This window comes from Struthio camelus, chromosome 21, assembly GCF_040807025.1.
Source record: "Struthio camelus isolate bStrCam1 chromosome 21, bStrCam1.hap1, whole genome shotgun sequence".
Lineage (NCBI taxonomy): Eukaryota > Metazoa > Chordata > Aves > Struthioniformes > Struthionidae > Struthio > Struthio camelus.
Genome location: NC_090962.1, coordinates 1,594,732 through 1,621,746, shown reverse-complemented (window position 1 = coordinate 1,621,746; position 27,015 = coordinate 1,594,732). Strand labels below are relative to the sequence as shown.

The window sequence follows — 27,015 nt, the reverse complement described above, 5'->3', positions numbered from 1 at the left end:
GGAGCCGGGGCCGGAGCCGGAGCCGGGGCCGGGGCCGGCGCCTCCCCCTCGCCGCCACCGCCGCCGCCGCCGCCCCGGCTCGGGGCCGCGCAGGGCCGCGCTCCCGCGGCAGCCGCCGGCCCCGCCCGCCCCGCTCCGCCCCGCCGGGCTCCGAGGGGCGCCGGGAGGTGCGGGCGGCGCCGGCCGGGCCGGGCCGGGCCCGAGGCGCCGCGGAGCGGAGCGGAGCCGGGGAACGCGCAGCCCCCCGCGGCCCCGCGGAGCGGGCGGGTCTCGGCGGCGGCTCGGGCGCCGCGGGAGTCTCGGCCCTGGGAGCGGGCTCGGCTCGGCTCGGCTCGGCTCGGGCGCGGTGAGTAGCGCGGGCTCGGCCGCGGCCCCGGCGCGCCCCCGCGGAGGGGCCTTTGCCGCGCGCCCGCGCCCGGACACGCGTGTCGAGGCGGCCGGGGACGCGGGGGATGCTGCGCGCCTGGTTCTTACTTTTAGGGCCAGAGCGGGAGGGTGGGCCTTACCTTCAGCCAAGACAGGGTTAAGGGCGGGATATGGCGCTTTTCTCGTCGGCTGCGGGATACTTGGCAGAGCTCTGCCCAAGAGGCACGCGTCCCCCTCCAAGCACGGGAAAATGAGGGGCATTGTGGTCCAGGGGGCTTTTGTTCGTGGGCCCGGTTTGTCCTTTTGCCAGTCATTGATACAGGAAAGTAAGTTCAAGTCTTGGGCTGTTTCCTGGTCCACGGGCTCTGAAAAGGAACAGCTCAGGGATGGCAGCGGTGCACAAAGAGGTCTCAGTTCGGACAAGCTGGCCCATGGTTTTTCCTCAGATTATGTAACAGGGTGGGTCGGGGGTGTAAAATGCTCCAACAGATGTTTGTTCTGCAGACGGAAGGTGTGAAGCATGGGATGGAGGAAGGTGATGAGTAAGGGTACCCGAAGTAGGTGCCTTAGGGGGGACAGGTGTTTTTGCATGCTCCGCGTAGAGCGTGCTCTGAGACAAGTAAAACCTTTAAGGCCTCTGAGGCTCCTGGCAAGCTGCACACCTGGATTTTCACAGCGCATCGTCCTGGCAAAGACAGCGGGGGCAGTGCAAAGCGCAGCAGACAGCAAGGCAAAGGATAACGCTAATGACTCAGGGCAGCTGAATTTCTGTTCCCCGTAGCGGCGTCAGTGGGGCCCCGCAGGAACGGCAGTGCCAGAGAAGCTGCCCACATGCAGCTGCTTCATTTCTTTTAGGCCAGAAGTCAGCACTTGCTGAAGTTACCAACTGTGAGTGGTGTGCAAGGGGTGGGGGGATGAATCACAAGTGCATTTACATTGACTCTACTTGCATGTAGCACGTGAAAGCAGATAAGGACAAACACAGGTTATTCCACTCTGTCCCTGATTTCTTTGAGCCATTCAGGCTCAAAACCACCTCATTCACTGTCTGGGATGGGAGAAGCTCTGAGGAGCAAGGGGGTAAAATGAGGCCCTTCATCTCTGCAAAGGCGCTCAGGGATAATGGTGAACATACACAAAGCAAAGTTGTGTGTTCGGGTACTTGTGTCTGGCTTTCTGGAGTCAGCTCCTGGGCTGGTTCGTGGGTTCCTGGGGCGAACTGGTGCGCTGCCTGCAATTAAATATAACTGTCTTCTGCCACAGTGGAAGAAGGCTTTTCAGTTATCTCTTTATTTGTCTTAGCAGCTTCCTGGTTCCCTGTGCTGCCATCATGTCTCAGAGCCCCCCTGACAGCTCTGTGGACGACAAGAGCTTTATCCTGGAGTACCGATGCCACCCGGAGCTGCGGGTGCCCCCATCTCCCACCTCTCCCCCCAGGAAGCATGGCTCTGTCACGGTGCTAGACAGTGCTTCACTCTCAGCAGTGAGCTCTCCCACCGCGTCTGAGCCCCGCCGCATCATCTTGAGCACAGAGAGCCCGGTTGCACTCAAGGTGGGAACCCAGCAGCTGATCCCCAAAAGCTTGGCTGTCTCCACCAAGACCAAGAATCCTTCCCGTCACCAGAGCTTTGGGGCAGCGGAGTCAAGCAAGGAGCCCCTGTGCCCCAACCCGAAAAGGATGTCTGCTCCCAGTGTTTCCCTGGAGGCAGAGGTGGAGGATGACTATGGGGGGGCTCTCAAGCGCAACCTGAGGAACATGTCCTACCGCGCCGCCATGAAGGGCCTGGGTGCAGAGCCAGAGCCAGCTAATGCCGTCGCCCCGCTGAAACCCGTGGCAGAGGAGGGGAGCGCCCTGCCAGCCCGTAGCCCGGGCAGAAACAAGGTAGGCTGCGGCGTGATTGCTCTCGCGCAGGGAAGGAGCTCCTCCTCTCCCAGGTGATGAGCTGCTCTCGGGGGATCTGCAGAGCTCTTCTTCTGTAACTTCTGTTGCAGGGTAAAAGCTGGCAGAGCTTGTTGAGCCTAGTGATGTGGCTTGTGCCGGGGGAAGCCTGCATCTCACCAGTAGATGCTTTAGGTCCCCTAGGAGCACAGAAGTAGCTGGCATGGCTTTTGTGAGGAGTGTGACTGGCTGCTCTGGGGCTCCAGCTCATCTGAAGGTGGCCGGGTACATGTTTGCGGGGTGGGGTTGGTGGGGCGTGCTGCTCTGGGGCTGTGGTTTGTGCACAGACGTGGGTGAAGCAAGCCTGGGGAAAAGGAGACTCGACGCAGGCAAAGTCCAGGCATGAGATATAAATACATGAAAGGCAGTGGAGTAACTAAAAGGCTGTTTTGATCATGACCCAGATAACACGAGGTGAAAGCTGAATCACTCCAGTAAGGCAAACAAAAGTTCAGGCGAAATCAGGCTGGAAGAGCAGGGTGGTATTTGTCAGCTGGCCACTTAGGTAACTTCCCCCCTTTCTTAAAGGAGATAAGTGCCTCCTAAGGCCACGGCAGCCCAGTAACTTAGAGCCGCTACAGCTGGGGATGTTTGACCCTGGGTACGTGTTATTCAGAGAGACCTTTGAAGCTGCGTGTCCTAACCGGTCTCGTAAAGCGTCCTCTGGCTGTGCTTGTGACCGGCGGCTCTGTGGCGGGGCGCTGCCCTGGATCCCCGTGCTCAGCGTGGGCACCGCTTTGTCCTGTCCTCGCCCGCCTCCCCGTCCTGCCGACGCGTCCGCCAGGCCTGCGGAGAGCGTAGGGCTACCTGTGCCGCAGGGCCTGCTGGGCCTGCGGCTCTGAAGGCGCGCTCGCAGCCGGCCGCTCCGCGCCCGGGCCTGCTGCGGGGCGGCGCGCTGGCGGGCCAGCAGCCGCTCCGGCATCTTCTCCCTCTTTCCTCCTCTTGCAGAGAACCTTTGGGCGGAAGCGAGCGCAGAAGCGTGGTGGCTCGTTCAAGGACCGTGAGTGCCGCTTCCCCTGTCGTCTTGAAAGCACCAGCTCTCTGACTGCCCCGGTGCTTGAGTGCTTCTGGTAGCCCTGTCCCGCTGGTGTGGGAGCTGTGGCCCTCAGCGCCCTCGCCCCTGCAGGGGACAAACCAGTGTCCGGTTCAGAAAGGGGCTCTTCCTCCTGGGCCCCACCGGGGCCCCGTGCGCGTTCGCAACGCCTCGCCGCGCCTGCCTTGCCCCTCCGGCCCGCGGCGGGCAGGACAGCGCTTCGGAGGACAGCGAACCCCTCAGGGTCGCTTTGCCGCATGCGCTGCTACTTGTCCCTGGCCTAGGGCAATTGCTTTTGCCTCTGTTCCCCCACCTTAAGAGGAGCACTGTGGCACTGCTTTCCCGTTCCCGGGGCGCAATAAACACAGGGCCGCTGCTGTGCTTGGAGCACGTCGCACCTGGAGCGCGTCCCGGCTTTGTTTGCGCTGGGCAAACACTGCTGAGAGGTGAGGGTGGTGCGCTGGCGCCCAGGGAGCCGTCCGCAGCCGGAGCTGCGGGGTCGCTGCCGCCGTGCAAAGCCCTTCCCCGGCTGGAGGGCCTGATCCTGGGGCGCAGGCGCTTGTGGCAGCCCTGGGCGGACGGGACGGGAAGCCCAGGCGGGGCTGGAAGAGGCTTGTCTGACCGCTGGCTTGCCTTGTCCTCCGCAGAGCCCCGGCTGTATCAGGAAATCCGGGAGAGAGGTCTGAACTCCGTCAGCCATGAGTCAGACGAGGATTTGCTGGAGGAGTCCATCCCAGAGGAGCAGTCGCCTCCTGACGCCGCGATCGTGGTGCGGAGCTACCGCCCTGCCCAGGCCACCTGGAGCCAGCTGCCCGAGGTAGGAGCGGGAGCCGAGCGGGGCGCTCCCGGGGCCTGGCCTGCGCTGGCGCCCGTGCGGTGGCACAGCGCCTCGCTGCCTGGCGGCGGCCTGGGCGAGCGCCGCGGGTGCTCGGGTGCGCCTGCCGGGCCGGCCGGCCGGCGCGGGGCCGAGGCAGCCCTGGCGTGCGGGCCTTGCCGCTCCCTGGGGATTAGGAGAAACCGAGTAAGCACTTGCTGCAGCTTTGAGAAATCCTGGCAGCGAGCAGCGCTGGTGTCCTCGTGCCTGGAGTCACTGGGTGAAAGCTTGCCTCCTGGGGCGGGGGGGGAGTGCTGGCTTGCGTTTGAGATTTTTCCAACACTCCGTTTGATCTGGGAAGCCCTAATTTGGGGAGGCAAGGTTGTACCTCAGGCAGTCTCCATGTTCTTAATCGTTATTCCTCTGCTTATCCCTTCTTAAAAGTAATCCTCATTGCACAAGAGGAGGATTTGCTTATTTAAAAAAAAAAAAAAAAAGCGCACTGTGTTTAAAATCACTCTGGGCTGCCAAGCAAACAGCGAGCAGATATTCTACAGGACCAGTCGGACCTTTGCTCCAGGCTGTCTTGCGCTGGTTAGGGATTGCAAGCTTTTGTCTAGGCTTGTCGGGATGCCGGCTAAGCCGATGGAGTTGTGCTGGCGAGAGGGCGGCCAGCAGCCTCAGGGAAGGCAGGTGCCTTTGCTGGAGACCTGGCTTTCACCGCTGGCCCTTCAGCAGAGAACGAGGTCTTCCTAAGAAGCGGCATCTGCTACCCGCTGTTGACTGCGAGAGCCGTACTTGGTGCGCTCGGAGCCTTTGCAGCAGTAGCAAATGCTGTCTCTGCGTGGATGGCAGATCCTGGAAGGGCTGGGGAGAGCCCCAGACTTCACTAGAGGGCGTGCAAGAACCGTCAGTCGGCAGCGAGAGCTTGTACTAATCCCTGCGCTTCTCTGGCTCGCAGGTGCTGGAAGCAGGCATCCTGGACAAAATATCCCCGGAGGAGCGCAAGAGGCAGGAGGTGAGAGAAGCCGCAGGAACGCGGCGCTGATGGTCGAGGCAGCTGCAGCGTGTGCTGGTGTGACCGCGTCTGAGTGCGCGTCCCAAGCACACGCCGGCTCGGCGCAGCGGTGGGCTCAGCCCTGGTGCTTGCTGCTTCTGGCGACGCTGCTGCTGTTCCCAGCGCTGCTGGGGCCAGGCAGCGTTCGGCGTGCCCCCCTGCACGTCTCGGCAAGGAAATGCTGGAGGAGGCAGCTCCTTCAGGAGCTGACAGGAAATGGCTGGTGAAAGGGGAAACGCTGTAGTGGTGTGGCTTTTTAATGAATGTCTCTCCTAAAACATACCGCAGTTAGTGGTGTAGGCCATGCAGGAGATGGTAACAGGGAATGCTGTACTGTTGGACTGAAGGCATTTCCAGTGACTTTGTTCCAGCCTAAGGGAAGTAAGATGTAGCAAGTTTTATTTCACTCCCTGATTTTGCCGGTAGTAATAGTTTGCCTTGTTATATCTTCACTGCCTTGCTTTTATTCAGGCAATGTTTGAGATCATCACTTCTGAGTACTCGTACATGCACAGCCTGAGTGTCCTGGTGTGCCACTTCATGAGGTCGGAGGAGCTGAAGGAGACCATGACTCAGACAGAGCACCACCACCTCTTCTCCAACATTGGCGACATCCTAGCAGTCAGCACGAGGCAAGTGTGGGACACCCACAGTGGGGTAAGACTGTGCTGGTGAATCCCCCACAGGTCTGGAGGAGTTGTTCTGCAGCTCCATTCGTTTGCCGCGTGAAAACAACCATCCCTTGGATTTGCTGGGTTGTAACACTGCTGCTCAAACACACGGCCGCGATCAGGCGGTAACAGCTGCCTGAGGTCCCTGCCGTCGTGTCTGGGACGCTCCAGTTGGCTTGGCAATTCCTCTGTGGGTGTTCTGGCTCTGTCGTGAAGGTGGTGCCTCCCTCTGCCTCAGGGCTGGGGAAGCGGGGGCAGGTTGAGCCTGTAGCACTGCATCGCAGCTACTCGGCTCCGGTCGAGGTGTGACGTGACCGAAAGCCTCAGCTTGCGGGGCAGGGGATCCAGCACAGCCAAGCCTTCGCAGCAAGCCGCTGCTTGTTCCAAAGTACAAGCACGCGGGAAGCTGCTCAGATGCTGAAAACGAAACTGCCTGTTCGACGAGCCGGTGTCGGCGTGGCCTTTGCTCCTTGGGCGGTGGGGAGTGAACCGCTTAGGAGCGAGTGCTCAGGGCTGTCGGCGAGCGGTGCTGCTCTGGGAAAAGTAAACATGGGGAGAGCAAAGGCTGCGCTGCAGCATGGCGTGAGAACTGGTGCGGGGGCGGCGGGGCTTGCAGCTTCCTGCAGCTGGTGGCTGGCTAGTTAGCAGCTGAGCCTGTGACGGGATGCATCAGTGGCCCTGATGGGGCAGAAATGAATCTTCCTGGGAAGCAAAAACAGATTAACAATCTAGCCCTGGAATGGAAGAAGCAGATGCCCCTGGGGATTTGAAAGCTCACGGGTTGCAATCCCTTCGCTGCAGTGAAACTGCTGCACACCACGGCAGTCACAGGGGTGTCTCAGTTGCACTGAGCTGACTATGCAGAACGGATCTAGGGGCTTTTCTGCTGTGCATGACTAGTTCTGGGCTGAAGTCTCAGGAGTGCCCTCATCACAACTGCAGCATGTGGTAGAGTCAGCCTATGCTGTAATGCTGCTTGACTGCTTGCAACTTCCACCTGTAGATTTGCTTTAGAGCTCTAAAAGGTCCTGTTTGTCCAAGGTGGTGGTTTCATAGGTTTGCCAAAGGCTGCACTGAGTTTAGTTGAAAATGGAAAGGCGTTTGGCAGGCAAAACTGCTGCTCCTGGCTCTCTGCCTCACGTGTCCAAACACTCCTGCTCCATCCAAGTTGTTAACTTGTCCTAAGAAGAAGGATTTGATTTTAATTTGCCAGTAGACGAGTTTCCTTGGACATGATCAGCATCTTGAGATGTTATCTACATGGACAGATAAATAAGGGAAATGGATCAGTGCTACAGTGAGAGACAGAAATACCTTAATGTGGGAGTAGGACAAAAGCTGCTTTCCTAGTCCTTTCCCAAACCCACTGCAGTTGCATGATGTTCGCATCATCCCACCTATCATACATCTCTGTGTGTCTGCTTATTACCATGATGGCTTGCTTGGTCAGTAGGCCCAGGAGGAGATTGCTGCCGCTGTGTGTGGCAGGGAAGGCGCGTGGCTCAAGTGTGCAGCGTCCCACCGCTACAAGGCTAGGGAGAGCTGCATATGTGGAGAAATTTGAACAGCTGTTGTCAAACCAATTTTTCAGCTGTGGCTACTTGGGAATAGCTCCTAGGATGGAAATAATCATTTTAGAGTAGATAATTCCAGGAACTGTGCTGCTTCAGGAACACTTGCCATCCTGGGAGAGTCCAAATGGAAACCTGTCTATTGGCAAAGTTCGCTCCAGTCTGTTTCTCTCTTTAGCCAAACCCCTGAGCTTTGCAGCTTGAATATTGCTCTGGCCAGTTAGCCACAGTTGTACAACCGTATCTTTAACTCATAATCCAGAAAGCTTTTGCTACCCCGAATCTCTTCTCTGCTTCCTCAGAAATAGTTGGTATCCATGCAAAATGTTATCCTACTTGCAGAACTCTAGTTCCAGAGTTGAACTTTGTGGTTAGCAAAGGGATTCTGTGCAGGGCTATTGGATCTGGAAGTAAGGTGAAGCACATGTCTGAGATGAGGGGTGGCACTCTGGAGGTAGCTTTGCAATGAATGGTGGAGGAAAATGAATGGAAAACAAAAGGGAAGACTCTTCAGTGCTGTGGCCATGTCATTTTCATGGGACCAAGAACATGTCAGGCTCCACATGGTGGAAAGAATTAAGCCCCCCTTGTAAAAGAGTAAATCAAAAATTGCTAAGGTGAAGTCAGGCAACGTTGTGTAAGTGGCATCTTCCAACTGCATCTTTATTGATACAGGAGAAATTCCCAGATATTTCATGGGAAAACAACTGGAGTGGGGGGAACCAAAGAGGAATGAGGTATTACAGCTGGGTTCCCAATCTGTCACTCAACACTGCAGCGTATTCTATGGAGTATATCTGCCCTTCAGCAGTGGTAAAACTAGGAAAACTTGCTGTGGGAACACTGTTAAACAAAGTTCACTGCGTCTTGCCCCAGTCAGTCACGTAGTGAGATTATCTGAAATTCTCTCTTTAGCTTCTTTGAAGACTTAGAAAAGCGACACCAGGAAAACCTCCTAATGCCTGACATCAGTGACATTGTGGAAGAACATGCCTCGAACCACTTCAATCCTTATGTTAGTTACTGCTCCAATGAAGTCTATCAGCAGAGGACGCTTCAAAAGCTGCTGTGAGTACTGCTGTGTGCTAAGGCCTTGGGCTCTTTAATGACCTGCTTACGCAGGAACTCTGAGCTACAGTGACACTGGCTTATCGCAGTCAGGGTAAACAGGACCATGAATTGCATGGGGCCCACTCTCTTGTTGCTTCCTTTTCCTAAGGAAGCGCTGGTTCCCATCTGAGGGAGCAGATGAGCCTAGTTCAGCTTCTAGGCATAAGTGAGATGCCTGTGAAGCTGGACATGTGCTGTAAGAAGGGTGAGGGAAGGGGATAAGTGGGGGTAATGCTGCGACCTACTGAAGTCAGATGGGACAGCTTTGCTATGAATTTGTGATCTTGCCAAGGTCAGTAACATGTATGGGGTGTGTTAGAGACACCTGCCTTTTGGAGGACTCACCATCTCTAGTTACTTTTCCACAACCTGCTAATGGATCAACCCATTAGCGTCAGTCCATCCACAGCACCAGCTGTGTGCTCTGAACTCAACTGACTGCTGCTGAACACCAGAGGTCCTGCCTTAGCTGCACTGGATTTCTCATGTATGGAAGTCTTCTGGAAAGTTTTAGTGTCAGAAGAGCAGACTTAATGGAGATTTCTTGTCCTGTTCCAGAGCCACAAACCCCACATTTAAAGAGGCCTTGAAACAAATTGAAAGGAAGCCAGAGTGTGGAGGCCTGCCAATGATATCATTTCTCATTCTCCCTATGCAGAGAGTAACACGGCTTCCTCTGCTGTTAGATGTAAGTAAGCCACACGGTGGTGTTCCTTGGCACCTCTGCAAAAGGTGACTGTGTTATTCCCTTCATCTGTTTGGTGAGCCCAGGACAGCGTTCTGCTTGGACTTCCATCCCTCTGCGAGCTGAGGCTGGGATACTGACCTCAGCTTTTATTCAGGTTTTAGATCCAAACAGAGTGATCCGCTATATTCTCTTCTTCATGTGGATGTCAGATGTGTAGCTTAAACCTTTGTAAATACTGCTCCATCTCCCTGAGTGGCTGGGGCTCCAGTGCTGAATTAGGAAGAGGCCTTGGGCAGGAGACTGCCCAGACATAAGGTTCTTCTGTGCTCCCCATGCTGCATTTGGCATCTGGATAACGAAGGTGGGATAGCACAAGCTTCCTGTTTGGTTAATGATCTGGTGGCCCAGGAAGGGAAAGCAGGTCTTGCACAAGCTTCGTTTGAATCTGTGGCATCTGGACCCAGCTGCTCTAAACAGCAAAAAAAGCTGGCTGGGGATTTCTAATACCTAGCTCCACTCTGTAACAGCCAGCAGGTGTGGGAGCCAGGTGGGTGCCTGGTGTGTGAGGTGACGGTGATGGTCAGGCATGCATCTCAGATGCTAGAGCCCCAGCGGAGAGCATCACACCTACCAGCATTGTTAAACCTTGCTTTGAATGCATGTCTGTTCCTCTGCCAGCCTGACAGTTGGGAACAGCTTGAGCATTTGTCACATCCTTAAATCAAAGGGAAGCAATTGATGCACAGTTGCTCTGTCTTGCAATATCACTAAAGCATATTATCTTGAAATTCTAGACTCTCTGTCAAAAAACAAAAGCATGCACTGCAGCATACGGAGCTGCCACCAGAGCTCTGAAAGCCATCAGCAAGGTGAGGCACAGCTGCCAGCTCTCCACCTTTTCTCCCTTTCAGTGCACCATTTCATTACTCTGGTCCCAAGCCTGTCATCTGCCCTCTTATTTTTCCTTCTTATATTGGTTCACTTGAGACTTGTCTGCTCCAAATAGCTGTAGGATGCACACGTCTTCTCCCTTGCTTGTCTTTCTCCACTTGATCTTGTTTTTTTCCTTTTTCTTCACCTTTCTTCTTTTCTTCCTTCCTTTCTGGTCCATCCTTTGTCCTTCCCCTCGCTGTCCTCCTCTCTGTTAGTGCTCTCCTTGCTTCAGAACCTTCCCTTGAGGTGATAGCAGACTACGACAGCTAGTTGCCACATCTTTTGGAGCTTTAGGCAAAGACAGTAAACAAAGCAAAGAGGAAAGGGTAGAGGAGAGAAGGAACAAAGGAAGCACTGACAGCTGTGAACCTTGCATTATTAGTTCTCCAGTTGTCTCATCTCCATCTGCTTTCCTGTCTGGTTATCATTCAGGGTGATACACCATGGCAGGTTACTGCTACCTCTGTTTTGATGGCAGTAACTCCCTTTTTGTCTCCCTAAAGTCCGACTCTTGACAAAGTGCCCCTGCTGCCTGTGGTCTGTCCAGCTCACTCATCCAGCAGGTGAACAAAATGCACAGAAATCCCCGTTCAACCAGCCAAAGCTTGATAGCCCTTTCCTGGGTTAGTGGTATATCTCACTGAGCTACAACTACCTGGGAGAGACAATGTGAGGTGGCAGGATGCTGCAAGGCCTCCTTTCAGTGATGTAAAAGGTGGTGGTGTGTTTCACCTGCCTGGAAAGCTTCTGTCCTCCCATCTTCCTGTCTGTTCAGTCGTTCACCCTCCTGTCTTAATCTCTTCTTCTCAGATGATTAGTTCTTCCTCCTCTTATTGTTCCTTGGTTTTGGTGCAGTTTCAGTTTGGTCCTTGTCCAAATAGAGGAAACCTGCAAACTCTCTCTTTGAGTTCTCTTGTGGAAGGAAAACTTCCATCCGTCTTTTCCCAAACCTAACTTGGAATCTCTTTTGGGAATCAGCTGTTTCGCCTGTTCAAAGAAAAGGGTCAACTGAGGGTTGTTTGTTTGTTTTTTTAAAGAGCTTGAGGCAGCCTGCTCTGCCTGATGCTTTGCCTTCAGTACTTGTGCTCATGCAGAGGAAGGGTTGTCTGAGCTTCCTGGCATTCACTTCTTGGTGTTTTTCTTTCCTAGCTGGTTAAGAACTGCAACGAGGGAGCTCGTGCTATGGAGAGGACAGAGCAGATGTACACCTTGCAGAAACAGCTCGAGTTTGGAAAAATGAAGGTGAGGACTTATCAAAGTGGCGGGGGGGGGGAATCCTCTGGGGGTGTGCTGTTGGTTTGTTGGGCCTGTTCTGGGAACCCTTCTAGAGAAGCTTGACCGGCTAGAGCTGGTCTAGCTCTGAAATAAAAGCTTTCATCTAACATCTAGTATCACTGTTGTCATGCCCAAGGTGACCACTTTTTTTTTTTCCTGGTGTTCTGTCTTAAATACAAATTTATGGGCATTTTTCCTGCAAGACTGGAGAGTTCAGTAGAGTAGTCCAAGACAGGCCAGTCTCCCTTAAGACTCTCCACTTCCTCTTCTGTCTTAATCTGTACCTATGTCTCTTGGATGTGAGTAGTGAAAACTGCATTTGCCTCCAGACAAGAGAAGGTTTTGTTTGTGTTGATTTATTGGATGTCTACAACAGCTGTGTCGTTCCAGACAAATATAGGGGCTCGTCTGTCTTTAAAAACTGTCAGATGGTGACAGCATTCTAGAGGAGTGTAGTAAAGCCTTGAACTTATCTGAATGTTGACCTTTTTGCTGTTGCTCTGGGATGACTGAGTAAAGCCTTTGATGTTCAAAAAAGCACCTCTTTGAGGTGGATGATAGGAACAACTGCCTGTTTGTGCTGCTTACAAGGACTTGTATCCTGAGCTCAGGCTTGTGATAGCTCCAAGAGCAGGGCTGGTCTGGAAAGCAGAAGAGAAGGAAGGAATGCTCAACTGCTTGTGTTTTAAGGCAGGGGATTTCTAGGCCTGCTGGAGCACTGCCACTGCATGAGATCCACCAGCATGCCTTGAAAGGAAATAGTCAGGTTGGGTGGAGGGAGAATGTGACTCTGGTCCGCTTCTCAGCATGTCTCCTGAAAAACGTGGCTCCTGTTGTTTCAAAGTTTATAATGTTTCCCTCCAAACTGACCCTAGGATCTGTTATGCATTTAGATATAGCTGCTTGTCTTGATTTTGCTTGAGACAAACACTAAATTAGGCTTCCTCTGGATCCATTTCAGCCTTTTCCATTGATTTCTGCTTCCCGCTGGCTGTTGAAGAGAGGGGAACTCTACCAGCTCCTTTCAGAAGAGGCAGGAATCTTCCGCAAAGGCTCTGGCAGGGTTTGCTACCTCTTTCTGTTCAACGATGTCCTAATCATAACCAAGAAGAAAAGGTAAGACTCAGGGGTACCTCTTTCTATCCCATGAGCTGGTTGGGCAGAACCTGCCCAGGACTTTGTCCCTCAGTGGAGAGCTCTGATCCACCAGAGCTGTAGATACTCATTACAAGCAGGACTGAAATGCCAGTAACTTCCTTCCCATCACTGGTTGCTGTGCTTAGTATAGCAGCGGGATGGGTGCTTGCCTCACCTACCATCTGATATGGGTGCAAAGCTAATGGGTGCCATCCAGTGAAACGCAATCAAAACAAGACAGCCGTCTTGCAGTGTCATGGGTGTGCCTCTAATCCCTGGAAGGGATGTCAGGAGATTAACAGATCACTTTGCTCACTCACAGAAGTGCTTCCAGCTGATAGTAGATGAACTGGGAGATTTATAGGAGATGATCAGGCTGTACTAACTGACTTGAGTCCCCAAACAGTTGATCTTCCATCAGACCTAAAGTACAGCTCTAAGGCTTAAGGACTAGATGGGTTAAAACCTCAAATTTCCCAGGCAACGTGTAGTGTAAGAAATTCTCAAGGTTTCCCTCTTGCGGTCTTTATTCAAGTGCTTCTTTTTAGTCAGAAGGGAAGTGCCCAACTCCACAACCATGCAACTTCTATTCATGAATGGCCTACAAATTGCAGAGCAACGGTCAACCCACTGGTCACCTCGGGGCCACAGGTGCTGCCTGCTTAACTCTACTTATTAAGACCTAACTGTTTTGTGACATTGCAGGTTAGCAGGTTTAACAGAGCACTCATAGGACTGAGGAGACACTGGGCAGCTCTGTGTAGTGCAGCGCTAACTTCAGTCTTGTTGTAGCAAGCTGGACTGAACTATGGTGCAATACTTGATGCTTGTTGTTGGACTGGGTGAAGACCTGTTAAACACCATGTACGGTATCTTTCACACCCTGAAAACTGGCCTAAGGAGAAAGGTAGGAGGATCAAGACCAAGGGTTTGACAAAGGTCACAGATCCCAGGATTCTGTGCTTCCAGGATAAAACCCCTAATAAAAACCAGCTGGAACTGCAAGGCTAAGTAACAAGAGAACAGGCGATGGATTCAGCTCTGGCTCTTTATCCAGTGCTGGGAGGAAGCCGGTTCCCAAGCAGACTGTCTGCTCTGAGTGTGCCCACGGCTGAAATGCTAATCCTATCTTTGCTGTAGTGAGGAGAGCTACACCGTAATGAACTATGCTACACTGGATCAGATAACAGTGGAGAAAATAGAGAACGCAGACCCACCTTCCCCTCCTCCTGGCAAAACAGGGACCAGCGGCACAGCCCGCAGCGCAGTGAGCGGGCACCTCTTCAGAGTGCTCATGGAAAAGAACAGCGAGGGCAAACGAGAGGAAATCGTCCTGTCGGCAGAGACTCTGTGAGTGGTCCTGTGGCTTCCTTGTCAGGGGAGATTTAACAAGGCACACTTTCTTGCGTGCGGGGTAAAGCCATGAACTGGAAGTCGCCAAGGAGGCTTCTGTCAAGCACCCTTTCTCTCTCGCCCGCCCTTATCCTAGAAAGAGGAACCTGCACAAGTGTTTTCCCTTGCTCTATTTCTTTCTCTTTTAGATTTCCAAAACCAATCCTCATATAATGCTTCCCCTGTGCAAATTAAGCAACATGGCTGAGCTCTGTGTACTACTCATGAAGAGTCTTTACGTGGCCAGGGACTTGAATGCTCCGAGTCTGATGGCTGCTCAGTCCAGCTTCCCTTGAAAGACTTCATCCTACTAGGAAGTTTCCAACTACTGCCAACAACATCCATGCTAAGTCTCTATGACTTTCGGTGTAATGTGGGCTTTCTCTTTGCCAGGAGTGACCGGGCCCGGTGGATTGCTGCACTGATGCACAGAGAAAAGGAAAAACCTGACACCACTCCTAAAGGAGGTAAAGCTATGCTGAAGGTCAGGCCTTGCTGTGAGGGGATTAGTAGTTACAGTAGAACCTGAGTATTTCTGAATACACAAGGCTCATACAGGTTTCTTTTTGTGGGTCTAAGTCCTTCACAGTCTTGGATGGACTAATCCCACGTTTCTTTACTGTTCTAATCCACTTCTACTGGAGAAAGAGATAGGCATGTGTATCGGTGAAGAGGACTCAGGGTACAACATCTTGCTAGTTAGGAATTGCCTCACAGACTCTTCCTCAGTCATAGTAAATCCTAGGTGTGTTTCCTAAAAGACAAAGCAAAAAGTCTAGGAGTGCATTAGACCATCAGTAAGTAGAGATTCTGCTTCCCATGTACTTGGAGGGAGGGAGGGAGGAGATGTGGGGAGGGAGATAGAAAGTGAACGAAGAGCAACATGCTGTTGCCATAGAGCCTGTGGGCTGGGTAGCTCCTGGAGGCATGGGCCGTGCCGGGACTAGGCTCATCTGTGGAGTAGCTTTTGCAGCTCTGGCGCGAGCAGTGCTGGAGCGCCGCTGTGCAGCCCTCCTCGTCTGGCCATGGTGACCAGGAACCCCGTGAAGCTGCTGAGCTGTGTAGCCGAAGGGCAGTTGCAGGGCTGCCTGGCCAGGGCAGAGCACTCTGGTGCACTTCCTACTCATGTTGGTCTGTAACTTACTGCGTTTTTTTTTTTTTCCATTCAGTCCCTGCCTTTCACTGTTCTCCTCTGCAGATCTGAGCCAAGTGGAGATAACCCGGGCCTACCTGGCTAAACAAACGGATGAGATTTCACTACAGCAGGCAGACGTTGTCCTGGTCCTGGGTGAAGAGGATGGTAAGTGGGGAGCTCTGGCAGGAGATGGCTTGGCCTTAGGCAGACATGTGGTGAAGGGAAAAACCTTTGGAGGTCCCAAGGAACTGTGCAACTTTAGCAACTTTCAGAAGCTTCCACGAAGCCATAGCAAGTGGTATGGTCCGTGCCCCTGACTAGGGGCTGCTTCTGTGGCCGAGCAGGTGACAGCAAGGCTCGGAAGGCTGGCTGAGCTGGTGCTGGTATGGGAGCCAGTGACAACTGCCAAAGCTCTTGCTAGTGACTCCTGTGTGAAGATAGACACAAGAAGGGTGAGGTCTATGTTCCTGTACCTGGTGGCCACTACCAGAGACCTCAGAAGTGATTCAGTAATCTCCATAATATACACTAAAGCAGAAACATCCTTCTCTGGACACCTCTAGCTGGCATCTCCCTGAGAATGGAAGTGCTGTAGCTGTCTGCTTCCGTATGTGGCTGCAGAAGCTGTTATCCTGTCTTGTTGACTTAAGAGCTCTATTCTTCTCCTAGGATGGTGCTGGGGTGAGAGGCTCAGAGATGGTGAAAGGGGCTGGTTTCCCCAGTCCTGCGCCCGGCAGATCACCAACCGCATGGCTGTAGAATGCAACGTGCGCCGGATGGAGAGGCTGCGGATAGAGACAGATGTGTAGGTTTTGAGCCAGGGAAAGAAGCCTCTGTCCTGACTTGATTTCAGGGGTCTTCAAGCCTCTGCAGACTGAGCCCACAGCAAGAAGAAACGAGGAGGTCCGTTCTTGAATTTTGTCTCAAACAGCGAGAGAAGGCAGATCTTACTGTTCAATAACGGTCTTTGTAGAAGCAGCAACAGCAGTTAGTTAATGTGAGACCTGGCATCCAAGCACTTCTGGCCAACGCTCTGGTAATCACCTGGCTTCAAGAAGTAGCCAATGTATTGGCTCTTGTTCTTAAAAAATTAAACTTGAAAAGGCTGTGGCTGTGTTCCAGGGTTCAGAGCACTGGCTCGTGTTGCCATTGGGCCGCTGCTGCACACCTTGCTTTCGAAGACACATGGCCTAGAGAGAGCACCCCTGAATCAAGGATTTTTAGGAATTTAAATCTGTATGCTGGGCTTATTCCTTGACACAATTTCTCTTCCCTCCTGCCCCTTTTTTTTTCCTGAAATTATTCCTGGGTTTTTTGAACACAATTGTAGCCTCTGCAGGGGAGGTGATTCCCAGTCTCTTTCAGTCATTTGCTAAACTAGCAGATGCCAGAAGCTGGTGCAATTGAGTCAGTCTCGTGGACTCAGCGCTAGGGCCAGTAATCCTATGTTCCAGCCAGAGGGAAGGGCATTCACACAAGGAGAGCAAACCCAGAAGTATAAAGAGCAATGCCACAGTTCCTGGATGGCCTTTCCAAGCTCCTTACTCCGTCCTTCTTCCTCGCTGCCACACAGCAGCGAAGGGGGAGGATAGCAGGTGCATGTGTCCAGAAAGAGCAAGAGGAGATGTACTCAAGGAGGTTGAAACCTCAGCCTTCCAGCATGCAGAAGGGTCACTTGTCCTGCTTTTTTGCTCCAGGCATTAGCCCTTTTCTTTAATCACTTGTAGGCACTGAGACAGACTGGTTGTTTTGTGGTAGCGGAGTAGTTCGTATATGGGGTTTTAATGGGTCAAATGCTTAATTTACTGAGTCTTTCGAAGATGTGGCAGAAGGCAGGTCCGTGGCGGCTCTGTTGGTCGGTGTGCATTTCAGATGCAGCCCTCCTAACCAGAGGGACATCGCTCCATGTGAAAAGGAGATGGTAGTTCTACTGTTCTGAGTAAGGCAGTTCACTTTGCCATCTTGATTTGGATTCTAAATGGGTAGCATTGCTCCAATTGTCCCATTTCCACTGGACTGTTTAGGGATTAATTACACTAACAATAAATTCTTGGGTCCTCATGAAAAGTGTGTCCTTTCTTCTTGCCCCAAATTAAATGGAACCCAACATGAGTAGCACTGGATCCTGGGCTTAATATGTTAGTGATGTGGGATGTCCTCGAGAACTACAGCGCCAGTCTGAAGGAAGCCAAGGACTTGGATCTTTCCTGCTGCCACTGCTCCAGGGAAAGCTTCCTTCGGGTGGCAGAATCTTTCTAGCCTCTACTTGTTCTCGACATGTGCATGTCTTGAAACAGCTTTCAAAATCGATGATTGCTTTTGTTTAAAAAAAAAGACTAAAACAAGAACTAAGCATCTGCTATAAACTGCAACATGTTTCAAGTGTAATTGAATGAGAGCTACAAAATAAATAGAAATTCAGTCAGGCTTTCTGTTTATTCATCTTAACTGGAAAAATTCAAACATGTAATCATAGCTAAATTAGAAGAGTTGGGATCTGAAAACAGAGATGCTAGCTACATGAAAACATGAAGTAAACAAATGTACTAAGAAAGACAAAAAGGGGAAAAAAAATCATGATTTTAAAAATAACAACACAGGTACAGAGCGCTGCGGTGCCGAGGGGGGACGTCACCCCAGCAGCTGGCTCCCGCCAGCGTCTGCGAGGAGCGGCGTGCAGGCCTGGCAGCACAGGCTCAAGCACTTTTTGCTTCGCAGGGGCTGCCGCAGTCCCACGCGGGAGCCGAGGGCTCAGGGACCGCAGCCCTTCGGCGGCAGGGCGAGTCTGCCGCGTCCTGGCGCAGCTGCCAGCTCCGCCGCTGCCGAGGCTGGCGAGCCCTGGGCGGCCCGCCGGGCGGGAAGTCGCTTCGCGGCACCGTCCGCTGCGTGCCTTGGCGCCCCGCCGCCTCTCCCGGCTCGGGCCCGCGGCAGGCGCCTCGGGGAGCCTCTGTCTTCCTGCCGGCCGCGCCGCCGCCGCCGCCGCTTTGCCCCCCGCGCAGGCACGGCTAGAGCGACTCCGCGGGCCAACGGCAACCGTCACTTAGACGCACGCGCAGCGCGGCACCTGATTGTCTGGAGAAGCGGCGGCAAGAGCAGCAGGCGCCTCGGGGGTCATTTGGCACGTCATTAACGACACCTGCCTACGGCCGGGTTCTCAGTCACACCACACAACCTGAATTACGCAATTTTGGTCCTCCACTACATACTTACTTATATTAACATCATTTCTTCACAATAATGATATCTAATGCAAAAATACTGTTAAGGAAGAAATAAAATAAGAAAAGACTTAGCCAAAAATTACAAGTTATGTACAGATTAAAATAACTTCCATCAGGAAAAGAAACAATTCTTTTATTATTGTCAGTTGGCCCCTGTGGGACTAATGTAACGGCCAAGCGCCTGGGCAGGGCTGTGCTGCAGCAGCGGCGGAGGCAGCTGGGCTGGGGCAGGGCCGCGCCAGCTCCTTCTCAGAGCCTGGTTTCTTTGACATTGGCAGTTCTTGGGCTATATTTGCCCAAGAGCTTTGTGCAAATACACGCACCAGCGGGGCTTTCACTGACCGCTGAACTCAGCCTCTGGGCCGCTTTCAGGGGGAGACTCAGAGGCCGGCGTTCCCCATTGCGGTAGGTGGCAGCCTAAGCTTTGCAGTGGTTGCACGCTTGCTGCCTGGCTCCGGAGCCCGAGTGCACCCTGCCCGGGCTAGCGCTCTGCCGCCACCTCCTTCCAGCGCTGTTTCAGCTTCTCGCTTTCAACTGCAAATGGAAAAAACAAGGGAGGGTGCAAGGCTGGGGAAGAACATTTTCACAGGGATTGGCATTTACTAGGCCTAGGAAGAGCTTTATCTCTAGCCATAAGGTAGCCCTGAGCTTTACACTCAGTTCAGACTCACTTTTCTGTGGAGCAAGTGCCATGGGAAGCGCAGGTGGGATGACATGTGCCTAGTACAAAAAACAGGCTCCTGAAACCTTCCAAAGCTGGCCAAGAGCAAACTGTATTTTCAGCAAAAAACCTACTTCCTTTTGGATAAGGAAACCACTTGACTATTATTCCCACAACAACATTAGGCTGCAGGCACCAGCTCTCTGGAAGTGACACAGTAAGGGCTAGAGGTACAAAACTCTGCGCTGCACACCTGGAGCAGAGATTGGACGCAGAGTGGGCCTACTGCTGTGTCTCCAGCAAAGCAGCTTAAGTTCTGAAACAGTTCATGCTTCGTAAAAGACGGGAATCAACAGCTGCATGCGCTGGTGCCGTAACATAACCTATCGTTCTTATGTGCGGAGACATCGCCTGTTTTAGAAGCCTGCACTGCTAGGAGGTGGTTACCCAACAGCTCGTCACTGCTGTGAGGATGACTCAGGACCCTGCCTACATAAGCCTGCTTTGCGGCTATGGCAAACAGTAATTTACAATATAAGACTAATTGCAAAGTCAAAAACAACAACAACAAAAAAAAATCTCAAGTCAGGTGCTAGTCTGCACTAGACGTGGTTGCAGGAGAGCAGGGAACGTTCAGCCATCATTTGTGCCAACACAATTGTACAGCTTCCCATAAATATCTTTACATAAATACATCTTTTTGACTATACTTTCAGGCCTCCCCAAGAAAACCTCTGTACCCAAAAACCGAAAGAAGAGAGCCAGCAAATTCTCACGTGCTTTCCAAGACCAGTAGCCACTGACTAGAAGCAATAGCTTCTGAACTGTTCCTGCTAGTGCCTGGACAACAGCAGCCTGCCCCAGTGCCGGCATGTTTGCTCTCATGGAACACTTTCGAAGGCCAGACCAAGCTGGTGGCCACCTCCCTTCAGGTGTCTCGCTGAGGTGAATTGCTTATGAGCTGAACCTTCAGTCTCAGTCAAACAATTTCAAAAGCAGCAGATGATTAGTCTGTCATAAAATGATAATCACTCATATGGCTTGTAAGCAAGGTCTCTAAACAGGTCATTGGCTTCTTTAGGTGTCTGCTTGGTCGTGTTCCAAGAGAGCATTCCTGGTAAGCGACCCCTCCAGATGCTCCTAATGCTTTACCAACTCGAAAGCTCCCTCAGGGAAGGACGCTCTGTTGAGTGTCTGGGGTTGCACAGCTGCAAGAGAAGCAGGAACAGAAGTCAGACCCTGTGGGCTGTACAGTGGCCACTGTAGATTGCTTGTAGTTTTGGATGGGTGATGCTACCTAACTAACCAGCAAGCACAGCTGCTGGAAACACCCTGCTGCTTTAGCACAAGCCAGCACAGATAAATGCAGTAATTCTGCGCTCAGGCAGGAAGGCTTCCCTCTTTGTCATTGCTGCCCAGTGGTGCGCTCAGCAAACACAGCAACAGCAACAGGATAAATTTCATTTGAAGGTGAACCAAACAAAAAAAAAAGAGAGAGAGGGGAAAAAAAGAAAGAGAGAGAGAGAGAGAGAGAGAGAGATTGAGAGAGAGAAAGAGAGAGATGCCTTCCAGACTTCATGGAAAATTTGGTGCAAAGTGCCTTGGCATGTGGGCAGGTGTTCTTGAAGCCCTATGTGCTCTTTCAATGTGCTTAGTGCCTGTGAAGAAACAGCCTCAGCTGTGCTCTGTGCTGAGGACGGCACAGATGATTTGCCCGTGGCAGCTCTGGTGTCAGCCTGCCCACAGCACTGGTCCCACCGGTCCCGTTCAGAGGCAGGCGCTTTAGGCTGTTCTCTCAGCGTGGTTTCGAAGGTGTTGTCCCAGGCAGCTATGGGGTGAAATAGGCTCCTTGAGCTTGTCGGGGTCTGTTACTGACCTGGTGCCAAAGGCTGCTGCTCAGCTGCTGACAGACGAGGCAAACCACCTGCAAAAGAAAGGCAGCCTGCCCTTCCATCCCCTCTGCAGCAATGCAGCAGGGCCCACTGGGAATTCCCTCTAAGCCAAAGGGAGACTGTGATTTGATTATTGTTTGGGCAGAAATAGCTTTTTTTTTCCTAAGTCTGTTTAGTGCACTGAATTGTTTTTGTAACAGAGTGCCCAGAAACAAATGGGCTCTGAGGCCCACGTTATGCTATGTTACTGCTTTTAGTTAACAGTACCAGTACCAAAACTAACTCACCAGGACAGCCAGCAATGGCCAGAGCAAAGGTACTACAGTGTCCTTGTGCAGTAGGTGCTTTTGCTTTAAGAACCTACCACTGTTTGCATTCAGTAGCTACTTACTGTGTCATTGAGCCTATATATTACCTTCTTGACATGTAGGTCCTATGTACCCATTAATACAAAGGCATTGGCCATTCTGAGCATTACAGTAGGAGCTGCTGGTGGCACAGGCACAGGTGAGCGTGCAGCCGGGGCCATACTTGTTCATTTGGCAGTCTGCAGGAGGGGAGGGAAGAGAGGCCATTAGGCTGCTACAGCTTCAGCATGTTTCAGCGTCTGAGCTGAAATGTTTCTTGTTATACAATATATAATATTTATATATCTTGTATAATATCTTGTTATACTTGCAGTGGAGGCCGAGTGAAAGATAAGGCAGAACACTTTTTACTCTTTGAGGAGACACACAAAAAGGAAGCCCCCCCCCCCCCAACCATGAGTTTTCATCTCCAACAAGAGAATTTTTGCATCTATTTTAAGACTGTATTTCCAGTCTACTGTAAAAGCCCCTCTTGCATGTACCCCTTTCTCACCTCCTGAAGTTGCAGCTAAACTCACCTGAACCACATTTAACACCAGTTTTTCCAGGAGGACATAGGCAGCGTCCAGTGGCTGGATCACATGGCGCGTTTCCTACGCAATCACAGTAATGCTGGCATCCCTCTCCATATGTTCCTTCCTTACAACCTGTTGTGAGAGATGAAATACAGCACATCTTAAAAGACTAAGTGTGGGGTTCTTGCCTATTTCTAGTAAAAAAAAAGCAATAACAAGTACCTGTCTGACAGCGCTCTCCATAGAAACCAGTAGGACACAGACACCGACCAGTTGCTGGGTCACACGTTGCTCCATTCTCACAGTCACAGAGCTCCTGGCAGCCAACTCCATGGAAACCTGGGGGACAGCCTGGGACAGGAGCCGGTTAGAGAACTGATTGGCAAGTACAGACGGGTTTAACAGAGGCTCATCCGCAGATGGCCTCTGCAGCAAAGCCTCCTGTGAGCCCACCAGCAAGGAGCGGTGAGCCTCTCTCTCTGAGCACGTTTGAAGTGAATACAGCTCGCGGTGCCCTGGAGCAGGGCTAGCAGCCTTCCTGCCGGCAGAGTCTTTGTTCTAGGGCACGACACCTCAGCTCTCAGCTCAGTTACCTAACAGCTAAGCATGTGCTCGAGTGATAAACAGTCTTATCCATAGTTGAATGGCACCTCTGTACCCAGGGGTCTTAATGCACCAAGAATTAAAATGCAATGTCACTGCAGCTACTTCTATCGCCCAGGAAGGGATCGCTGTGAACATGACTTCTGAGTTTCAGTGAGATAGGGAAGAAGAGTCCCTTGGCAGCACATAGTTGTGTTGGTGAGTGCAGGGGTGAGCGCTCCTTTTCCTATGGCTCTGCTCTCTGGAGCAGTTTTGGAAAATGCCCCCCTTGCAAAGCTAAAGGAGCCACATTTGGGCTGCCACAACTTACTGTGTTCACACAAGTGCCCGTAGTGGCCCTTGGCGCAGCGGCAGGCTCCCGTTGCTCGGTCGCACGTCGCATTGTTCTGGCACGCGCAGCTGAGCTGGCAGTTTGCACCGTACCTGCCGGGAGGGCACTCTGTGGGGAACAGGCGGGAGTGGAGCTCGTCAGCAGCCGCTGCAGCCTCAGCGCCACCGGGGAGCAGCTCCTGCCCCTTTGTGGCACTTGTGCAGTGCCGTGATGTGATGAGGGAGCACAGGGACAGTTACACAGGTGGGAGGGAATAAGAGACCGGACCCAGTGTAAAGCAACACTGAACAAGCTCAACAGTTACTGGGCCAGTGCAGGACAACGCGTCCAAATCAGGTTTACCTAATTCACAGGATTTCCCCGTCCATCCAAGCCCGCAGGAACAGGACCCGTCTGCTGCATTGCAGAGCCCCCCGTTGCGGCAGGAGCAGCGCTGCTGGCAGCCCAGCCCGTACCGCTGCTTTGGGCAGCCTGCGAGACAAGAGGAGGGCAGCCGTGGGCACGCGAGCCGCCGGGGCGGCAGGCAGCGGCACGCAAAAGCAGGCAGAGGGCAAGGAAATCAGCCAGGGGTTCCTGCTGTAGGACCTTTTTCAACCCACTGCCATGAAACTGTCCAGTTGACTTGATCTATTACCCCGCAGCTAGAAGTTACCTTGCTCACAGGTGGCACCAGTTCTCCCCGGAGGGCAGACGCAGGCTCCCGTGACGTGGTGGCAGGCAGCTCCTTCCCCACAGAGGCACACGTGCGCGCAGTCTTTGCCATAGCGACCGGCCAGACAGCCTGCGGGGAGGAGAGTTTTAACTGCCTTGGGACTCAAAAGCAGAGTTTGGCACGGTTGAAGGCTACAAAGGAACGACTTAGTAACTGCACAGACAAGAGTGTGTCTAATGAGCAAAGCAAGGGGACAGCGGGGGGGGGGGTGGCAGGAGGACACTGAAGCTCTGTGGCTAATGCACAGTGCAACCGGCAGAGCAGGAACCAGCCCTGTTAAGTTTCCTTCAACCGCAGAAGCAGAGCATTTTTAGCAGGAAGACAGCAATACAGCGACGGCATGATGCGAAAGCCGAGGTGGCAGGCCTTTCATAGTGAAGAAACCATTTTGGCACAAAAGAAATGGAGTAAGAAAATGACTCCATGGTTAAGCATAGCAAAATAGATCATCTACAACTTGTGCTCTTGCAGGAAGGTGGGCGCGATGTGCACTGCCTCGGCACTTAGGCGGGGGAGAGCACTGCCGGAGGTGCAGGGCTGCGAAGTGAACTGAACCGGCAGCTCTTGCTGGCTGGTGAGCCCTGCAGAGCCAGTGCGGGAGCCAGTCGCTGTAACCGCCTCTCACCTCCTGCAGCGCTGGCAAGTGGCAGCCTGCCTGCACACAAGGTTTGCAGAAGTGCCTACTAGCATTCACCTCGTAGTGAGCAAACTCCTGTGGCCCCGCATTTCCCCTCCGGCTAATCCGCGCACTCACCGACGCTGCAGTCAGCGCCGACGTAGCCAGCAGGACACTGACACGTCCCCGTGGTAACGTCACACAGGCCCCCGTTCCTGCACCTGCATGGCCTTTCACAGTTAGGGCCATACCACCCAGCGGCGCACTCTGGAGAAAAAAGAAACAGTGACCTCAGTGCCTAAAGGGAGAAGACCAAAGTGCAAACAGTGTGGAGGAGCCCCCGACATGTACTCGCTCAGCCGGTGCATCAGGAAGGCGGCAGACAGCTTTGCGAGAAATGGCTTCTCCACAGAAAACCCATGAAAGCACTTTTCAGTAGTCCCACGGCAAGCGCCACAACACTAAGGAGCATTGCCTTTTGAGGAAACTCTGTTGACGGCACTAGCCAGCAAATTTCCCACAATTCCCACAACAAAGGGGAAACGGCAGAAATCTGGCCCCAGTGCACGAGAATGATTTTTTTGTTTACATGGCCTCCTACTTGCAAATTAGTCAGCAAGAGGCACTGCAGAGGTCAGAGCCGCTGTGTGTTTGCGCACAGGGACAGGCTCAGAAAAGGAGCAGGAAAACCCTCGCTTGGCCAGACCCATCTCCCGAGCCGTAAGAGCTGGGCAACAGTTAACTACCAAAAGGGGGGAAAAACCCTCAGCCACATTAATCAGGAGAAAGGCGACCGCAGCAAGAATCAGGAAAGTTAACCAGTCAAAACAAGTACTTTGCAGCCACTCCGAGGAGCTGCTTCATTTCCTGAGCTTGGCTAAGAGGCAGGCTGAGGCACGGCACTTCCGCCCCGGCCAGCGAGCTGGGACTGCTGCATGGACAGCGGCTTCCCCAGTGCCGGGGGTGGCCAGTCTGCACCGTGACCCTCGCTGCTGGGCTCTCCCGGGACGCTGCGGGCAAGCACAGCGCACAGCCTTCGGTGGCAACCTGCAGACTTTGATAAAGCACACGGCAAAACGGAGCCCAAACTCACGCAGCTGGCAATTCGGCCCGTGGTAGCCAGGAGCACAGACACACTCCCCTGTGACCGGGTGGCAGTCCTGGTTCGCTCCTGGACACTGGCAAATCTGACCACAGCTCTCTCCAAAGGTCCCGGGCAGGCAGGCTGTCAGGAGACAGATACCAAGGCAACACACAACTCAGTTAGTTAGTATGAACTCTCCCACCCCGGAACATAAGACTTTTTTTTCTTTTAAAGCCAGGACTAGAATGCTTTTTACTACAACGAAAGCTCTTTGCCACACAAAAAACAACGGGAACCGGTTCCCAGCATGGGAACAGTTCCTTCAGTCCAGCAACGACTCCGAAGAGAAAACTGAGGACTTAAAGACATTAGATGCCTTTGGCAATGCCAGCCCTACCTACCCTAGCTTATGTCCCTGCAAACCTCCATCCCAGCACATAAAGACATCACAAATATACCCATTTCCCCCAGGGAAAGAATGTGCTCACATGCCTCTGTCTCTTCCAGACTTGCTTGTACCCACAGGAGTTCATTTTAATTCTGATTTATTGCTAATCCTCTGGATAAATACATAGCTCTGATTTCCCACTTGGCTCGCTGTGCTTTGCTAAGATTATGTGGGCACGCACCCAGCTGCCAAAATGTGAGTTACTCTTTGGCAAAGCTTGCTGTTGGGTGTGGGGTGTTTTTGTTTGTTTTTTTATTTTAAGTAGCAATTGCCTGACCACCAAGTTCCCAGAGCCTGTCATCAGAACTATAAGAGGATCGTTCCCTTCTTCGTACATTTTTCACATCCTGAACCTGTAAACCCTGGAGGGCAACCACACTGGCCCGTGATGTGATTGCAAGGCATTCCCAGGGGACAGGCGCAGCGGCTGGCACAGCTCTTCCCAAACGAACCAGGCAGGCAGGCTGTGGGAAACATGCAAGGAGACGTAAGTCTCTTGACTGCATTTCAAGTTATTGTTAATGCCTAAAAGTGTCAGAAGGAATTCTGGGGCCCAGAAATAAAGTTTAATTAAAAGGTTTAGTGTGATGCAGTTCTAGCCTGCTGTGAAATACCAAAGACATTTTCCTACTAAATGAATCAGTTAAAGAGATGTTGTGTGCTAACTGGGTGACTTCTGTCCAACAAATCATTAAGAAACTGATGACTAGTGAGCAAATCTCAAAGCTCCTCTACTGAACTTTCTATTCTCCCCACTTCCCCTTTTAGTATACTGAGACAGTAACTGGCAGGCTGGAAAAAAACACTTTCTGCATGGGCTTGGGAATGGCTACGCTGCCGTGACACCAAGAGACCATGCAGCCGCAGCTAGAGGCCCCTTCAGGTCTGCAGAAGCCAGCTCTTCATGCTATGCTGAGCCAGAACCCCTGCACTAGCAACCAGCTAGGCGGCATTTTTTGCAGCAACCCAAACACCCAAACACCTCTTTTAGCACATCAGCTCCTCCAAGTATCTTGTTGCAATCTGTAACTCTTGAAAAAAAAGGGGTTTCTTCACCTCCCAGAATTGTTTTCCCAGAGCCAGAACCGTATCAAGCAGCAGTGTGGATGCCCTCCAGCTGAAGGACTGCACCGCTCACCTTTCTCACAGCGCTGGCCCCTCCAGCCACGGGGACAATCACAAGTGCCAGTGATGTGGTGGCACGGCACCTTGTCCCCACAGTCACAGTGCTCTTCACAGCGCGCTCCAAACAGCCCCTCTGGGCAAGCTGCAGAGATGCACATACAGAAGGAGAGAGGGCAAGTTGTACAAAACAGCTGACCGAGTTGTTATTTCACAGCACAGCCGCAGGCACGCCAATCACCGCCTTGTTTCTGTCCTTTCCGTTCCCACAAGTCAGAGGTAACGTTGTGACAAGTCAGGGGGGATCTGCGAGCCTGCAAA

General features: G+C 52.6%; 2 protein-coding genes across 9 annotated transcripts in view; one reads left to right on the top strand and one right to left on the bottom strand.

The window, feature by feature from the left end:
- Window positions 1-189: 189 nt before the first annotated feature.
- ARHGEF16 (Rho guanine nucleotide exchange factor 16) lies at window positions 190-17,546 on the top strand. Of its 2 annotated transcripts, none has more exons than XM_068915709.1 (15): window positions 190-346; window positions 1,669-2,248; window positions 3,254-3,305; window positions 3,986-4,155; window positions 5,114-5,170; window positions 5,681-5,841; window positions 8,367-8,519; window positions 9,120-9,249; window positions 10,044-10,118; window positions 11,332-11,424; window positions 12,419-12,573; window positions 13,735-13,944; window positions 14,380-14,453; window positions 15,185-15,286; window positions 15,791-17,546. In XM_068915709.1, the coding sequence occupies exons 2-15, from the start codon at window positions 1,697-1,699 to the stop codon at window positions 15,928-15,930; spliced, it is 2,124 nt and encodes a 707-aa protein (XP_068771810.1). In that variant the 5' UTR covers window positions 190-346; window positions 1,669-1,696; the 3' UTR covers window positions 15,931-17,546. The 2 variants fall into 2 exon arrangements, with proteins under 2 accessions (XP_068771810.1, XP_068771809.1); XM_068915708.1 differs by having other exon boundaries at window positions 208-346; window positions 1,672-2,248.
- The window catches only part of MEGF6 (multiple EGF like domains 6), a 147,574-nt gene continuing 138,091 nt past the window's right edge, over window positions 17,533-27,015 (bottom strand). For 3 of the 7 annotated variants that reach the window (XM_009671624.2, XM_068915702.1, XM_068915705.1), the window contains 12 exons: window positions 26,711-26,839; window positions 25,908-26,036; window positions 25,134-25,265; window positions 24,179-24,307; window positions 23,365-23,493; window positions 23,055-23,183; window positions 22,692-22,820; window positions 22,001-22,129; window positions 21,782-21,910; window positions 21,311-21,442; window positions 20,880-20,927; window positions 17,533-20,211 (listed from right to left, as the gene is read on the bottom strand). In XM_009671624.2, coding sequence (XP_009669919.2) covers window positions 20,144-20,211; window positions 20,880-20,927; window positions 21,311-21,442; window positions 21,782-21,910; window positions 22,001-22,129; window positions 22,692-22,820; window positions 23,055-23,183; window positions 23,365-23,493; window positions 24,179-24,307; window positions 25,134-25,265; window positions 25,908-26,036; window positions 26,711-26,839 — 1,412 coding nt within the window. In that variant the 3' untranslated portion in view covers window positions 17,533-20,143. Of the gene's footprint in view, window positions 20,212-20,879; window positions 20,928-21,310; window positions 21,443-21,781; window positions 21,911-22,000; window positions 22,130-22,689; window positions 22,821-23,054; window positions 23,184-23,364; window positions 23,494-24,178; window positions 24,308-25,133; window positions 25,266-25,907; window positions 26,037-26,710; window positions 26,840-27,015 lie in introns of those variants that run through there. The other 4 variants (XM_068915703.1, XM_068915704.1, XM_068915706.1 and 1 more) reach the window with 4 other exon arrangements.